We start from the raw sequence: 15,518 nt of genomic DNA, 5'->3' as shown, positions 1-15,518 counted from the left end.
GGTCGAATATTCTCTCCAAGCCCGGCAATCTCGTTATCTCTCTCCAATAGAGCTCAAATGGATCGAAATCTCCCCAAGCCGGAGCTTCCTTGGAGGTGGTGGTGCAGAATGTCTCGGCCGGCGAAAAGCTCCTGATAGCGGGTTACGGTGGGTGGCGGCGGCCCAACAGCAATCACGTACCGTGGACACACAAAGGATTCGGCCCAGGGCAAAAGATACTGCGGTTGCAGCAGCAAAGTCGACAGATAGGACGACGGTGAGATAAGGCAGATGGAAGATGCAAGGGAGAAAAAAAGGTCTGGGGATGTGAACTATCTCCAAGTCTGGCTTGGCTTGGGCGGGCGCGAGCTCAGGTGGGTTGCGGCTCGGGATCTCGATTCGGCAGCAGGAAGCTCGTTTGCTCCTTGGCCGTCAGCAGAGGCGATCAGGGAACTGTTCGCGATTTCTTTTGGTGGGACCGAGTCAATGCCTGGATGGCCCTGCGGCCAGTCGGCAGCTTGCGAGCTTTTGCCCGAGGTCGGGAGAGTGAACAGGGGGGCAAAGCCAAAGGCAATGGTGGCGTAAGAAGCAGAAAAGGAAATCCAGATTCAGCAGTAGAGGGAAAAGAGATCAATAAATGACAGGTCACGGTGATGAACTGTGTGGTAGAAGACGAAGAATATGGAAAACAAAAAATGGAAGATAATTACCGAATAATTGATGGCGCGAAACGGGCTGCGCGCGTCGCTGAGGCTTTGGAGAAGATGGGAACGAGCTGCAGTGACCGTCTCGGCTACAAGGCTGCGAGTGGAACCGCGGCCAGATTCAAAAGGGATGTACTGGGTTGGTTTGATGTGGAGAGTCTGTTGGATTTGCAGAGAAGGAGGAGCAAAAAAGATGGAGCCTCGGGAGTGGATTTGCGAGATGATGGACTTCGGGTTTGGAGAGAGAATCTGCCCAAGGCCAGCACCAAAAAAGTTGCATGTACAGGGTGGGAGAATGAAAGAGAAGGGGGCGAGGCTGAGGCTTGAGCGAGAAGTGCACGGGCCATGCGCCACACGCTTTCCAAAGAGAGCTTTCGGCGGTGCGAAACAGTTGATGGGGGAAAATTGATTTTCCAGAGCATTGGCCAATGACAGCCCGCCAATTCGAGAGCTCGATGCCAGCCTCGCCAGTCACGAGATGGACCAGGGATGCAGCTCCCCATATTAATTCTCGTTGCCGATCAATCTGACCTTTGCTAACGATCTTTAGGGCCTTCTCGCTGCATATATGGGATGTAACTGCAGGTAGGATTTGGGGAATGCTAGGCCAGCCAGCACTATGATCAGCAGCCGCTTTTGCTCGTATGTGGACACATTTTTTTTTTTTTTTTTTTTTTTCGTGATGAAAAGTGTATGGCAAGCCTCTTTTGTTTCCTTGGAGATGAGGGGGGATATCGTCATTCTGCGTAATGGCCTGCGATTGAAGTCATCGGTAGAGAGCAGTATCTGGCACTTGGACAATAAACGCTGAATACTAGTACCAAGTACTAGATGCAAAAATGCAGAGAAGAAACCCTACAAGGGAGGTATGACCAGCTAAAAGTGAATGAAGCAAAAGAATGGCTCGCCGTTTGAGATATGTACCTAGCAGTGCACAAAGACCAACTACCAAATCCATCTAGCACTAAAACCTATATATGACAACATTCTTGATACACATAGACCTACACATCAAGCATCGACGTATTCACAAGCGATATTTGCAACCCCATAGCATCGTAATTTAGTCGTAACGGCAAAAGCCCCGGGTGAGATCTTAACGTCATACTTTTAGTTGAAACAACATAGATGCCAAGAACCATTGCACGATCCATGCGTTTAACCGAACAAACGAATATGAAGGCGAACCTGAGCTGCGAGCTTCCCGTTCTTGTCCATACACTGCCACTTGCCTTAATCAACAAGATAGTTGGACTGGAAGAATGTCTCGGGATCTGATCTCAGCGACTCGTTGACGCTGTCCCCCAGCTCAGGGTCTCCCTCATCGTCGTTTGTTCCGTTAAAGGCATGGACAGTGCAAGTGCCCCTTGCCATGCTGTATCCGTTCCAAGCAGATGCTGCAAAAGGTTTATTAGTACACAGTATCAATCAAAGATTTTGCGCGAGAAGGGTTTCAAAAAGAGTGTGCATGTGCAAGTTCATGTACATGTGCATATACTCACCAACAACAATCGGTGCGTTAGGATGCCAGCTAGCATCGCGCACGCATGTGCCCCAGCCACCAGGCTCGTCAAAATAGACTCGTGTGCGGCGATCAAGTCTCCGTGTCGCATTCGTCGCGCTCTGTACGTCAATCTCGCCTGCTTTGGTGGCATCCATGTTCCAGATGTGTACTTTGCCATCTGCGCTTCCAGAGTAAACATAACGTGAGTTGGTGGACGAGGCTGGCGAGAAGTGACATCGGATAAGCGTGCGGAGGACCTTGTGGCCCCGGAAAGTGACGAGGGAGTTGTCGTGAGGATGTACGTCCCAGTCATCGTCGTCGTACTCGTCCTGTCTGTAATCGAATCGATCGACGCGGTTCTCGTTGTCCTTTGTGACTTCTCGGAACCGGTCTGTAGACATGGCCATGCGAATGTCCCACAGCTTCATACTCTGGTCTTTGCCGTTACTAAGAATGTACCGGCCATCTCCCTTGCTATCAATGTATGTCAGGCCTTCGATGTGTCCTACAAAGGCACCAGCCTCTCGATTATCTCCCATGCTTCGTCTATCCCAAACCTTGATCGTTGTGTCGTCGGAGCCAGAGTAAATGATGTGCGGAGATCCCTTGTCGGCAAAGCAGACAGCATTGACATCGTCCTGGTGGCCGGCAATGTGGTGAAGAACTCTTCTTGATTCGATATCATAGACGACCAGGGAGTGGGCACTGGTGCCAGCAACAAGTTCTCTCCCATCGCCCGAAAATCTGACGGACCAGATACCAAAGGAGCCACGACTGCGCCAGAAAGAAAGCCTCGAATGTCCATCTCCGTCGTCAAGCTCGAGAGTGTAGGGCTCACCCTTGTCCTTGGGATCGGTAGGTGCTATTGAGACAATGCTTTGAATAGAAGTATACGCCAACCAGCGGTTGTCTGGGCTTAGGGAGGCATCCGTCAGGGTCCACTGGCCAAAGGGAAAGTTGGCTGTCTTGTAGAGCTTCCAATTATAGGGATTGGAAGTGTCGTACATGCGTACGTTAAAGTCTTGACAGCAGGAGAAGAAGAAGTTTCCATCGTCTGAGAATTGGCCAGAATAGATGGGATGGTCATAGTGGATGATTTTTTCTGCCCTGCTTCCAGGAATGAAGCTCTGTCGTTATGTTAAGCATCAGCATAGTCCATTAAGATGAATATTGATACATAACATCAATCTTCTTCAGAAGAAAAAAAGACCTGGTAGATTAAAAAGATTCCGATAGTGCATGCTTACCTGAGCCAAAACACCATTGTCCCGCTTCCTCTGCATACGATCTCCCATGCCAATCTCTCGTTCTAGAATACGCCGGGCGATTTGCTTCTTAGGCCGCATGTCGTAATCGTTGGAGCCAAAAACACCGGATTGCATGAGCTTCCTGCCCTCTTCGCTGGGTACCTTGGGAAATCGATTGGGATCTTTAGGCTCGCCGGAATTACGCCCTAGGCCGGTGCCACGAAAGAGGGTCATGAGCTGCTGCCTCGTCAAGAGGCCCGACCTTTGGCCAGCTTGAGTGATTGGACGGTCATGTTAGTAGACATGTACAGAAACATTATAGAGAATCAGAGAATCAAAGAATCGATGCTGGTGGAGGAGTGTGTTACCTCTTAATAATGAGATTAATCTCAGAGCAGCCTCATCTTGTTCGGCTTCTCCATCTTCAATAACAATCTGAAATCGGAAGTCTCCGAAACCGTACTCCAAGTGGTCATCTAGAAACGCGTGGTGCTCGTCGTCTGTGTTAGAAATGAAAATCGATATATCTTTTTGCCTACCCCCGCCGCAATGTGTGTCTGTCTTGCTTACCGTCACCGTCGTTTTCATCTTGTTCATCAAAGTCTGAAAATGAATTAGTAATCTATAAACAACCAACTATTTTACAGATCACGCAGAGCAGCATGTTGGAAGTTATTACCATGAAACTCGTCGTCTTCATCAGGCTCATCGCGATAGTCGGGATCGTCTTCATCATCGTCGTCCTGCTCGCCGTCGCCTTCATGGTCTTGGCGGCCCTCGTCTTCGCCTTGGGCCGTTGTTCGATCTCGAGTATCCCAGTCAGCCGGTTCTCCACCGTCAAAGTCGTCGTCACTCGGTTCCCACGACATGGCGGATGTAACTGCTGCTCGAAAATAAAAGACGATGTGACGTGATGTGACCAGATCAAGACCCGGTATATCGGGCTATGTGCGCTTAACCAGCCGGTGAACGGCCAACAGCGGCCGACAAGCTCGTCCGGGAGCTACGGAAGCGAGTCTCAGATGCGAATGCGAGCACAGCCAGGCACGACTGCGGCGGAGGAGCATCAATCGAGACTTGGCAAAAAAAAAAGGTTGACGTCTACGGCGGAGAAAGTGTCACGGAGCAAAAGGCGATATTTGTCAGATTGAGATGCACTCGGAGTTTAGCTACGTGTACGCAGATATGGAGAGGGCTGATTACGGCAGCAGCTGTTGATTCAATGTTACGGCGTATGGGCATGGCACTATTAAAGCCGACCCGCCTAATTCAGAGGCAGCGGCGTGACGCCATACAGCAGCAGCTTGCAATGGCGGGGAAAGACGGTGGCGAGAGCAGGTTAACTGCGGGAGATTGACAGTTGAGGATTACATAGCAGATTGGTAGACAGCGATAAGGTGATGGGGAACCTCCACTGTGTGCTGGATGCAACGAGAGTTGCCCTGTTGGGTCTGTAAGTGCCTGTAAGCGCGCCGGCGTAGACGCCGCTACAGCGCCATCTCAGCGCCATCTCAGCGCCACTGGAGAATCGAAGCAATGGCCGTTGATCTCATACCCTGGACCACGTCGAGATACCTGCGATAGTCAGCAAACTGGACCACTCAGTGACCAAAGTTACAAAATAATAGGAGAATATTCGATTCGAATGGTTTAGAGAGCAGTTGATGGAAGAGTGCCGTAGTATATGCAACCATACCTTGCAGCAATGATATTGGCAACGTGTTTGTTGTTGAGACTCTATAAAATCAGTTAAATGTTGAAAGTATTTCTTCTACCCGCCGAAACTCTAGTTAAAGGGGGTAATTTATCGCCCTAGATTTCCTTGAAAAAGACTTCATTTCATTCGTTCTTTAACTGAGCTTATTTTCATCGCCAGTGGCTTGAAAAACTAGACCGGTTGCTCTCCTGATTTGGTTATCAACCCCTGCTGGCAACAGGTTCAATATTCGTCCGCTCCTCCGTGTTTGCGTGTAAGGATCAGGACTAAGCATAGGCCTAGGAGCAAGCAGAAATAAATGAAATCGACCCCAAAAGTCAGTGAGATTTGAAAAAGAGGGTGTAGATGGATACAATACAAAAGTCAATACTAGTAGTTACGGTTTGCGTAAGCACTCAAAAGCCACCCGCCCCAAATTAGAAGAACCCGAAATCCTGGCACCCGAAATCCTCGCCAAATCCTGGCTTGCTTTGCCTTGCCGAATCGAACCTTGCAGTAATAGTAGTAGTACTCCAGAACCCCGCTCCCAGATACAGACAAAGAAAAAAGGTAAACAAAGGAAAAAAAAAAAAAGGAAAACGTCGATGATCATCACAAAATCATCAAAACAGGGCGAATCTCAAATCTTTCAACGTCCCTCTTGGCAAATACCTTGGCTATTCCTACCGTCAGATAGTCCTCAATCTCCCTGTACATGGACCTGAAGCCAATGGGCGTGCCAATGTTACGGACAAACTTGCGATCCTTGCTGTCCCACACATACGAATGGCCCTGAGTCTGGCTTGTCTTCCACCGCTGGTGCTTCATCCGCTCCTTTGCCCTCCTTCGCTCCTCAGCCGAGGAATGCTTGGGCATGTCCGCGCCAATCTCAATGTCGACGATGATGTAGACCACCTCGAGACGGGGGAACCAATGGATCAGATCGTAAAAGACTGACATTTCGGACGTCAGCGCCGTATGAGGCAAGGCGACCTGAGTGACCTCGGGATTGCTGTAGGCGGATTGCCCGCGGAGCTGGAGTCCCGCCAGGCGGTCGGCCGGCTCAACACAAAACTCCTCGAGCTTGTGCGAGTTGATGAAGAGTGCGTCCTGCCATGGGTTGAAAGGCAGCACGAAGACATGGCAGGCCTTGTCGGTGTTGAAGTCCATCTTGACGCCCTGCGCGCGGGCCCAGGAGAGAGCGGTGCTGCGTGCTTCACGATTGACAAAGATGATGGGCATGTCAATGTGAACGTCGTCTAGCATTTCGTGGCGAAAGTCTAGAATCTTGTCGGCTCTGGTAAGGGCGTCGGACCCCTCTTCGTCGAGTTCTTCTGGTAGAGGGTCTCTGAGATCCCAGCATCCCTTCTTGTAGCCATGCAAAGTGACGCCATCGAGATCTGGCAGCGTTTCCTGCCATATCTGCAGGCGCAGCTCAGCAGGAAGGCATGGGAAAAGGTGGAATGCGCGATGCCGTGTTGAGTATGCCATTGCGGTGTAATTAATTGCAATTGTCCCCTGACGCTCTTTTTGTATTTTAAAAAGGGCGTTTACTGAGTGCTGAAGTGCAAGATTGATTGTTAGCATTGGGCATTTTACCAAATCCGGGGGGAGTGATGACCATGGCCGTGTAAGTGAGAGCTTACTTACCAAAGAAGTAATCAATCTGACAAGGGAAGTAGCAGCTCGTGTAAATGACCGAGCGACGAAACTGTTTTCAAGTTAAAGTATTGATAAGAAGCTGAAGATGGAGAAGAAGAAAAAAAAAAAAAGAAGAAATGAAACAAGATAAAATACGGAAACGAGAACCGAGCTGTATTAAACCGACCACAGCGGGCGAAAAAGGGGACAGGACCGGAACCAAACGCCTGACGGTATAAGGGGCCAGCTCCAACCTATCACGACAGCGACCCCGCTTGAGAGCTGTTGCAACTTATCCATGCAAGCTGTATGCAAGGAGCAAAAAGACTGCATGTGCCCAATAGCTTCTGGCGCCCGCCGGTGGGCGTACAGCAACAGGTTTGTTTTTCTTTCTTTTGGGAATAGAACGCGCAAGCCGCGGTGGCTTCTCAATTGGCAAGAGAAAGGGAGGGGGCGTGGCGGACTTTGCGAGGTCGTGTGTTCCATCTTTGCAGCGAGACCCTGGTCCGCAGCCCATGCAACCCTTGGAGGTTGTAGAGAGGCATGAGGTCATGAAAGCTTTGGGAAAAAACGCGGGGCAATGTTTACTGTCTTTTTTTTTTTTTTTTTTTTTTTTTCCCTTCTTTTTACAGCCGCTTCTGGTCTTAAAGCTGGAGCTCGCGCCCGCTTCTAGGATCATAATCACACGCCGTACGGGAATAGCTTGCGTTGGGCTCCCAGACAGGCTCAAGTGCGATTGGCTCAGCAAGTTTTTGATTATCCGGACCCCAAAAGAGCTGCAAATCCGTTGGGCAGATGCAACGAATTGGATCTAGATGTAAATGCGGTAAAGAGTAGGAAGTTAGTAGGCAATACACCTACCATGCAGGTAATCTTGGGTAAGTGGTGCAGTATATAAACACTTGGAGGTGGTGTATGCCGCTTACGATGCCCACCAATACTCAATACTGTAGGTATATTTACAACTACTATAATCCTGATACATGCAGGACACAGTGCAGACCCGCAACACAGTCGACCTTGGGACGTTCTCATTCATGGTAGGTGGTATATACCTCTAGCTACTGATATCCACACGTCACCTTGTACCTCGGAGGTAGTATCGTACAAGAAAAGAAAAAAAGGCCCCTCCCACGCCAATGCTGAATGCGAAATGTCTACAAAAAATAACAATCCAAAAATGGTTTCCCGGCTTTCCGGCTTTCCGGCTTCCCGATCTCGCTTCCCTCCCTGAGCACCTGTAGCAAATAAAGAACAAGAAATCGATTTTTTATACAACCTTGCTACTGCTTGATTGGGGCAAGGTCCGATAGCGAAATGACAAGTGGCTGGGTATCGAAGTCTCCTCGACCGGGATATACGAGTTGAGCCTCTCAACGGCTAGCGAGTGCTTCGCCTTGACCATGTCTCTCATCAACACATTGGTGGGCAGGTCCAGGCCCAGCTGATGGCCACGCCGGATGAAGAAGCCATTCAGATAATCAACATCGGTCGGCAGGCCGTTCCGGATCTGCCTTGCTAGCTCGCTGCTCGAAGCGCCACGTCTCGCCATGATGCGGCCATAGATGTGCTGTCTGAGGCGGTTGCCACGAATGAAATCTCGGATGGCGGCCGATCCCTCGACTTCCGGCATATTGTCCACGACGGAGACAATCTCTGTGAGCAACCGGTGCATCATCCGCTGGGCTGCCGGATTCTGCAGTAGCCCTGCATATGGCATCTCCAATAGAACACAGACAGGCTCCACCACGGAATCTAGGATAACTGACGGGAGTTTGAAATGGAGCCACTTGTCAAATGGCGTAAGGGACGAGTTGAGGTCTTCCACTGCTCGCAGTGCTTCGACAAAATTCATACGTGTTTCCGTCTTTTCCACCTCTTGAGTCACTCCTGTGGAATCGACCCATGTCAGCTGCGTCTTGCCGTGCCGCAGCTCTTTGACCGAGTCATGACGCCTGTTGAACGCCAATCGGTGGCTCATGTGGCCAAGGAGGAAGCTCGGCCTTGATGACTCGTCGGTCCCTTGGAAAATACGTGCCCTCACTTCCTCGAGGACGCCCAGGCCATCCGTCATTAGGCACACAGTTGTATCTTTGTTGATGCGGTGCTTGACCGACCGCAATGCCTCGACTGCCGTGTGCCCCGGTCCGGCTACGAGCAGCTGGTCAATATGTGAATTGTTGTCTCTGGTTATGACCCTTGGTGTCACTGATAGATGCTCCAGTTTCATTTTGCGCTGGTCGCCGTTACGAGGCTTGTAAATGTTGCGGTACTTTGATGAGAATGTAGGTGACGAAGATGAGTTTCGCTTCCACCCAAGCATCTCTACCGAGTCGTAGACGCCGGACAGGGCATGGGCAATGAATCTCGATCGCTCATCATCTCCTAGGATATGTATTTTGTGGACCGATGGTGATTTGGCAGCGTCGGGAGGCAGCAGAACCGAAGGCACGTAGAATTTCGGTGTCGAGGACGAGGACTTCTTGGCGGCGGCAGTCTCAGGGCGCAGAGCTTCTGACCACGGCCGCGGTATAGAGTATCTTGAAGTGGCTTCTGGTGAGGAGGGATCGCGTGATTTGGCATGGCCTTTGCTCCCGTCGGAGGTTGAGGATGCTGATGCTACGGTGCCATAGCGTTTTGCGGCGGCCGGGCTTCTGCAGATGCTATCGCCAGCCCATGGTGATTGTCGTTGACTTATCCGCGCGGATAGTCGCGGTCGAACTGAGGAGGCCACCTTGAAGGCCGCCGAGAGAAGTCGGCGAGAGAATGACTAGTTGGTATCGAGTTCGACCCAGTCCGGGCTGTTGAATGCTGACTATTTCGCGCTGAAGCTTCGGGCTCCCTTCGATATGTCGCTTTTTGTATAATGATAATCAATTGAGTGGCGGGCTGCAGCAGGCCTTGGGAAGTCACGATGTAGGCGGATATATGGCTGCTTGGTACGGATTCGGAGTTTCGTTTTGGAAGCTCAGAAGCGAAAAAAGATTGTCAAGTAAAGTCCAGTATCGTGCTTTGGCGGTGATCCTGTACCCCGTGAGCCCGCCAAATGCAATGTTCTTTTTTCTCGCCGGAGAGGTTCCACCGCGGGATCGCGACCCGATAAATGAATGGCAACTCGATACTTGCATGATACTCCGATAGCCCCTGCATTATCGATAAAGATCTTTCGCGACCGGCGCCTTCAGTTGATCGGAAAAAAAAAGACACTGAGATTTCATTCAGCATAAAAGCTGCATCAAAGCATTGCTTCGCCTTTAATTGTCATTCCATTTGAATTTTTCATTACATTTGTTTCTTGCTGTTACATCTGCGACAATGTCGGACATTCCAACCATTGCGCCGCTCGTGGAGAAGCTGGACTCCCAGTTGGATAAGTTGGAAGATGCGCTTGAGCCGTTGCTGGGCAATCTGAGCGAAATGGCATCTCAGCTACCTTTACTGGACAGAGCAAAGCTGTACTCTTTGACAGCATACGCCATCGAATCTCTACTTTTCTGTACGATTTAACCATCACGTGTTGTCTGGCGGTTGGCAAAGGGCTAACATAAATCTCACAGCTTCTATGAAGGTTCAAGGGGCGGACGCGCAGAACCATGCAGTTTATGGTGAACTCAAGCGAATCCAGCAGTATTTTGCAAAGATCAAGGCAGCGGAAGAACCCGATGCCAAACGGACCTTGACCGTTAACCAAGAGGCTGCTGCGCGCATCCTGAAGGCTGACTTGGTATGTTCTCACCCGTGTCTCTCGGATATTTGCACCTAGAACTGACCCATATACTCTTTACTCACAGGCTGATAACAAAACTTTGAGCGCCAAGCTGGCAGAGAAGATCGCCGAGGAGCGCGCCAAGGCACTTCTCAAATCAGCAGCAGAGAGCAAGAAGCGAGGTGCAGACGAGACTGCACAAGCTGCTGGGTCTGAGTCATCGCCAAGCCAGAACAAGAAGCCCAAAACGAAGGGCAAAGGCAAAAACCGGAACTAGAGGCGAAAGTTTTGATTCTCGGAGAATAGGTTTCTTATTGCTAGCGATTGCGGGTTTCTTTTTTGATGGCGAACAGCTACACATATCGGAGGCGTTACGGCAAGGAACATGATTTATTGGGGAACGTTATTTACAGACATCGCTTGGAAGCATCCTTTCAAGAGGTTCTATCAACGACTGCTTAATGGAGGAAATATTCTGGGCAAAGGGACAATAGGGGCTTTGAGGCGCTATTAGAGATTGGTCTGCAAGAGTCTGGGCTGAAGACTACCTAGATACATAGACACTATTATCGTTATTTTTCTTGTTATATCTAATGGGAAATATTATCTCACAGAATCAACTGAAACGAAGAAAACAAGTGTCAATGAAGTACCAGCTTACTTACAGCAGTACCTCGGCTTTAGGTGTCAATTGTCCATCTCTATATCGGCTTTAGAACGTTCTCGCCGCTGGAAATTCTCGGCACTCCGTTCCGCCACCCCAAGGAAATCCGTGTAGCGGGGCACTAACCACCAACGCCTGCCACGGGCGCAATCACGGCCCCTCCCATTGGCCCGATAAATCCTTCCCCCAGCATTTATTTATACGTCTTCTCTCTCTTTTCCAAGCTTCGTATCGTCAAAACTCCACGACTCACCACATACCTGTCTTCTTCTGTTCCTCAACACCACAAAACTTCCCATCGCCATGCCTCGTCAACGCTCTTCCGCTCGCGCTCCTTCGCGCCCCACCGTCTCTGCTCCCGCGCCTCAGCAGCGCCGCCCTGCGACCACCATGGCTGCTCCTCCTCAGCAACACGCTCCTACTGCTATGGCTCCTCAGGCTTCCCAGGGCCCCGGACTTTTTGGCCAGATGGCCAGCACTGCTGCGTATGTTGATCCCTTTGATTAGTATTTGCTGGTTGTCTGTTGTCTCGGCCAGTCCTGGACAGTTTGCCATTTTCGAATCGCAAACTTACAACATCGCATCACTTGTAAGCTAACATTCTGACTCACAGCGGTGTCGCCATTGGCTCATCCGTCGGCCACGCCATCGGCGGCCTCTTCAGCGGCGGCTCTTCCGAACCTGCTGCTCCCGTTCAGGCCCAGGCCGATCCCCAGCAGCAGCAGCAGCAGTACAACAACTGCGCCGGTGCCGCCCAAAACTTCACAAAGTGCCTCGACGAGAACGGCGGCAACATGCAGATCTGCAGCTGGTACCTGGAGCAGCTCAAGGCCTGCCAGGCTGCTGCCAGTCAGTACTAGAGGAAAGAGAGGGACGACGACAATGCGGCATAGCGGGCATGGCCTGACAGACTTCATGCGAAGAAGCGAATGAGAAGAATCATGTAAGACTATATATCGAGATGAGCACGCTTGTATATACGAAAACGCGTATGTGCCCATACCGGGAATGGGGCATCACGTACAAACATAAAGCAGACTATCAGCTACGATGACGTCGGCGTCAGATGCCTAAGACTATCACGGCAGTATAGGAAAGCATTTTCATAGATGCGAGGAGAGGCGCATTCAGAGGATTTGCTTTATTAAGAGAAAAATAAATAAGAAAGGAAGACAGAGGGAAACCCCTATAGAAACGCCCGGCTCTTGAAGCTTATAGTTGTATAATACAATCCCAATAAGAACAATCCCATTAAGAAGAAACAAATCAATAACAAAGATGCCATTGTACCAAATGAAAGCGATTCCCATTTGGAGGAAATATGCCATGCAGCTCTTACACGCGTAGCTTTTATCGTACACTCGTTTCTCCTACATGCTTCATGATTCGTCTTCGTCAGGCCGCGGCTCAAAATTTAACTATAGGCAGTTTATTGTTAGCTTGGTGACCAGGATCTTTGGTGAAGAAACAAAGCGATGCATACCGAGTTTCCATTATACAGCTGGTGATCGCGTTGCCGGTCTGCCAAATTCTGTAAACCTCGGACACGGCGCCGCCTCTCCTCAGAAACCGCTCGCGCCGTCGCTTCCGATGCTCGTTCCCGCTCACTTCCCCTCTCTCTATTACTGGGAGCCTCTCCCCCGCGCTGTTCACCACCAGCCAGGCCAACCAAGCTCAAGATCCATACGAAGAAGCCGAGAATCGTCCGTAGAAACTTGGAGAAGAAGGAGGAATTTTGCGGCTTCTCGCCGGGGTAGGCGGTCGAATAATTTTGGACGGGAATCAAGACCAGTGTTGAAGACGGAACCAGACCAAGTTCGCCTAGTGCCCTGTTCTCTTCTGTTGAATCAATGTTCTTGTTGGGGGCCGGCGTCAAGACTTGCTTAAACGTATACGGGCTCTTGTTCTCTCCTTTATTCTCGTCGACCCATCGCCTGACTTCCCTCAGGGGAGAAGCCGTCTTGAATCGGGACCGTATGGTTGAGCCGTCAAAGAGTCGCACCTGTATTGATGCCATTTCAGACACCCTGGTCGTTGAGGGCAGCTTGCTCTCCTTGGAATTGACCAGCGAGGCAGCCACGTCGCCAATCTTTTGGTTGTCAATCCTCTGCTTCTCCTTTGCCTCTGCACGCATTCGTCTTTCTTCCCGGTCATCTTCTATCCGCTTCAGGATCCTTCGGCGCTCCTCCTGTTCTGCGTGTCGCTTCTTCTTGAGCTCCTCGGCCTGTTTGTGTACTCTGGCGCCGTCTGTGTCTGCTCCCGCCTGTGCCTCGGCTTTGGCCTTTTCCTGAGCCTTGACGCGCTCTTCTTTGGCTCGTCGTTCGGCTTCTTCTTTCTGCGCCTGGAGCTTGGCGGCCCTTTCGGCGAGAATGCGGCTAACAATCTCTGATTGCGCGGCAGCTTGTGCGGTCGCGGGTGGGATCTGTGTCTGTGCCTGGGATGAAGGCGCAGGAGACGGCGAAGGTGAATGCGAGTTTGAATGCGACGCCGGAGCGGGGACCGGCACAGGGGCAGACAGCCTTGTCGGTGAAGATGTGGGCGAAGCAGCGGGCGAGGGCAGCGAAGAGACCGGTGCCGGAGGAGCGGCGTTGAAGGCGACGAGGACCCGGCGGAGGAAGTCTTCCTTGCTGGTGCCGGCGGCAATGTATTCCTTCAGCTCGCCATGCTTCATGATGACGACGGTCGGGGTCTTGGGCAGCGGGAAGATTTGCGACAGGTAGCCGGCTTCGTCTGAGTCTGCGAGGAGCCGCAGAGCGACAGCTTGAGTCTCAATCAACTTTGAGAGCTATAAATTGGCGAGCATATCAGGTTAGCAGCGTGTCTATACCAGAGTAGACAAAACATTGGTTGCTGTCGTTCCATGTAGTATGCAGATACGCGGGGATGTTCTCACCGAGCTGTCCTGCAGATATTCATTCTCCCATGTCTTGCTCTCGTCGTTTTCATCTAGTGATCCAAACAGTTAGGTAAGGAAAGACGTTTAACCAGACATTGAAGACGCATTCGCCGAAACGTACTAGTGACGAAACACAGCACCAGCTTCTGTTGCCCGACGGCCGTGGAAATGCCCTCCTGCAGGCTCCCCTGGTAGAACATTGCTTATGCTTTTGTGTCTTCACTTTTGCTGCTGTTGAATACCAATCTCCTTTCCTTTTTCTTTTCGAAATCGTGAATTATTGCTTTCGAGAGGTAGGAATAGGATAGTAGGCGGCGGCGGTTCGGCGTTGATGATAAATGGAGGAGGGGAATCGCAAATGGCCGGGTTGCCGAAAATCGATGGTGACAAGCTTGGGAATCGGACAGGGATTGGTCTTCCGCCCCTCTCCGCAGCTTGTGAATGGAAAGCGTAAAATCAAAAAGACGAAAAGACGTTTAAAGAAAAATGGCGATAAAAGAACGACAATCTTTTTCCTATTTGTTCTTTTATTTCCTTTCGTTGCTTGCTTTCTGTTGGGGTCCTTTGCGGCTATCATGTCAATGACAGCTTACATGGGAAATCACTAGCTGGCTTCTTTTCCATTGGGGGAGAGAAGACGAGTTAAGCCGATGACGAAAGGACCCGACAGCAGCAGAAAAAGGGCCACAGCGGACTAGCCCCCAAAACAAAGAAGGCCTGAGAGACCCAAAAGCTCCACTATACTCACTACTGGACTTTTGCCCAGTTGCCCAGCAGCGCTCAAGTTCCGCCGAGGCCCGTCCACTTGTTGCTGTTTGTGGCAAGGCTGTGGAACTTTGCGACTTGCGAGTGTGCTGCGCTTCTAGCAAACCCGAACTTTTGTTGGGAGGAGACGGATAGATGGCTAGAAGGGGACCTGCACTAGTTCGCGATGCTAGAACGTGCGCTTGGTGTGGTTTCTACGGCGATGAACTGGCTGCTCCACTGCTCGACAAGAGAAGACGATTGATTAATGTAGATTCGTTTCTTGACGAGAAGGATCTGTTGGTGACGGTTTTATTTATTTTGGTGTTGATGTGGCATCATTCCAGCAGTGCGTGTAAGTCAGATTCCAGGGCAGCCATGCACCGAAAACCTGTAATTCTACCTCTTCAGGCCCAAACTTGGAACAATGGCCGAGCTACAGTACATCTTGACAAAAGAGAGCATGAGAAGATCAAAACTCGAATTGTTTGACAGAGTCTGGTCCAATGAAAGCTCGAATTGCACCACATGGCGATCCAAGCAACGGACCCGTTCTATGGCACCTGTCATCTGAAAATATACATGTGCTTGGCCTGTAAAATAGCGCTACTGCCGGAGTATCGGACAAAATCACACTAGCGATAAACCTGTTCCCCCGCCAATTGGCCGATCTAGGTAGGCGGTCAACGCTTCTCAGTGCCATCATCCTAGGTAGTATCAAGTAAAAACAATCTTCT

The 15,518-nt window shown here is 50.6% G+C and overlaps 7 protein-coding genes across 7 annotated transcripts; 3 read left to right on the top strand and 4 right to left on the bottom strand.

The window, feature by feature from the left end:
• Window positions 1–1,916: 1,916 nt before the first annotated feature.
• TGAM01_v208426 (hypothetical protein) lies at window positions 1,917–4,303 on the bottom strand (the record flags this gene model as incomplete). Its single annotated transcript, XM_018810198.1, has 6 exons — window positions 1,917–2,080; window positions 2,186–3,314; window positions 3,435–3,706; window positions 3,803–3,910; window positions 4,005–4,037; window positions 4,114–4,303. 6 exons carry the CDS (start codon window positions 4,301–4,303, stop codon window positions 1,917–1,919), a joined length of 1,896 nt encoding a protein of 631 aa, XP_018656575.1.
• A 1,439-nt stretch (window positions 4,304–5,742) lies between these two features.
• Window positions 5,743–6,621, bottom strand: TGAM01_v208425 (hypothetical protein; the record flags this gene model as incomplete). Its single annotated transcript, XM_018810197.1, has 1 exon — window positions 5,743–6,621. One exon carries the CDS (start codon window positions 6,619–6,621, stop codon window positions 5,743–5,745), a length of 879 nt encoding a protein of 292 aa, XP_018656574.1.
• Window positions 6,622–7,633: 1,012 nt separating this feature from the next.
• Window positions 7,634–8,005, top strand: TGAM01_v208424 (hypothetical protein; the record flags this gene model as incomplete). The annotated part of the gene is made up of 2 exons (XM_024550324.1): window positions 7,634–7,649; window positions 7,725–8,005. The coding sequence occupies 2 exons, from the start codon at window positions 7,634–7,636 to the stop codon at window positions 8,003–8,005; spliced, it is 297 nt and encodes a 98-aa protein (XP_024404932.1).
• A 36-nt stretch (window positions 8,006–8,041) lies between these two features.
• Window positions 8,042–9,899, bottom strand: TGAM01_v208423 (hypothetical protein; the record flags this gene model as incomplete). The annotated part of the gene is made up of 2 exons (XM_018810196.1): window positions 8,042–9,541; window positions 9,894–9,899. 2 exons carry the CDS (start codon window positions 9,897–9,899, stop codon window positions 8,042–8,044), a joined length of 1,506 nt encoding a protein of 501 aa, XP_018656573.1.
• Window positions 9,900–10,086: 187 nt separating this feature from the next.
• TGAM01_v208422 (hypothetical protein) lies at window positions 10,087–10,754 on the top strand (the record flags this gene model as incomplete). The annotated part of the gene is made up of 3 exons (XM_018810195.1): window positions 10,087–10,267; window positions 10,329–10,495; window positions 10,563–10,754. 3 exons carry the CDS (start codon window positions 10,087–10,089, stop codon window positions 10,752–10,754), a joined length of 540 nt encoding a protein of 179 aa, XP_018656572.1.
• A 690-nt stretch (window positions 10,755–11,444) lies between these two features.
• On the top strand, window positions 11,445–12,001 carry TGAM01_v208421 (hypothetical protein; the record flags this gene model as incomplete). The annotated part of the gene is made up of 2 exons (XM_018810194.1): window positions 11,445–11,626; window positions 11,755–12,001. The coding sequence occupies 2 exons, from the start codon at window positions 11,445–11,447 to the stop codon at window positions 11,999–12,001; spliced, it is 429 nt and encodes a 142-aa protein (XP_018656571.1).
• Window positions 12,002–12,520: 519 nt separating this feature from the next.
• Window positions 12,521–14,237, bottom strand: TGAM01_v208420 (hypothetical protein; the record flags this gene model as incomplete). Its single annotated transcript, XM_018810193.1, has 4 exons — window positions 12,521–12,559; window positions 12,625–13,926; window positions 14,035–14,087; window positions 14,159–14,237. 4 exons carry the CDS (start codon window positions 14,235–14,237, stop codon window positions 12,521–12,523), a joined length of 1,473 nt encoding a protein of 490 aa, XP_018656570.1.
• Between the last annotated feature and the right edge of the window lie 1,281 nt (window positions 14,238–15,518).

The sequence above is a fragment of the Trichoderma gamsii genome, assembly GCF_001481775.2.
Source record: "Trichoderma gamsii strain T6085 chromosome Unknown Scaffold_35.2, whole genome shotgun sequence".
Classification (NCBI taxonomy): Eukaryota; Fungi; Ascomycota; class Sordariomycetes; order Hypocreales; family Hypocreaceae; genus Trichoderma; species Trichoderma gamsii.
The sequence above is the reverse complement of the archived record's forward strand: the minus strand, read 5'-3'. Positions and strand labels throughout refer to the sequence as shown.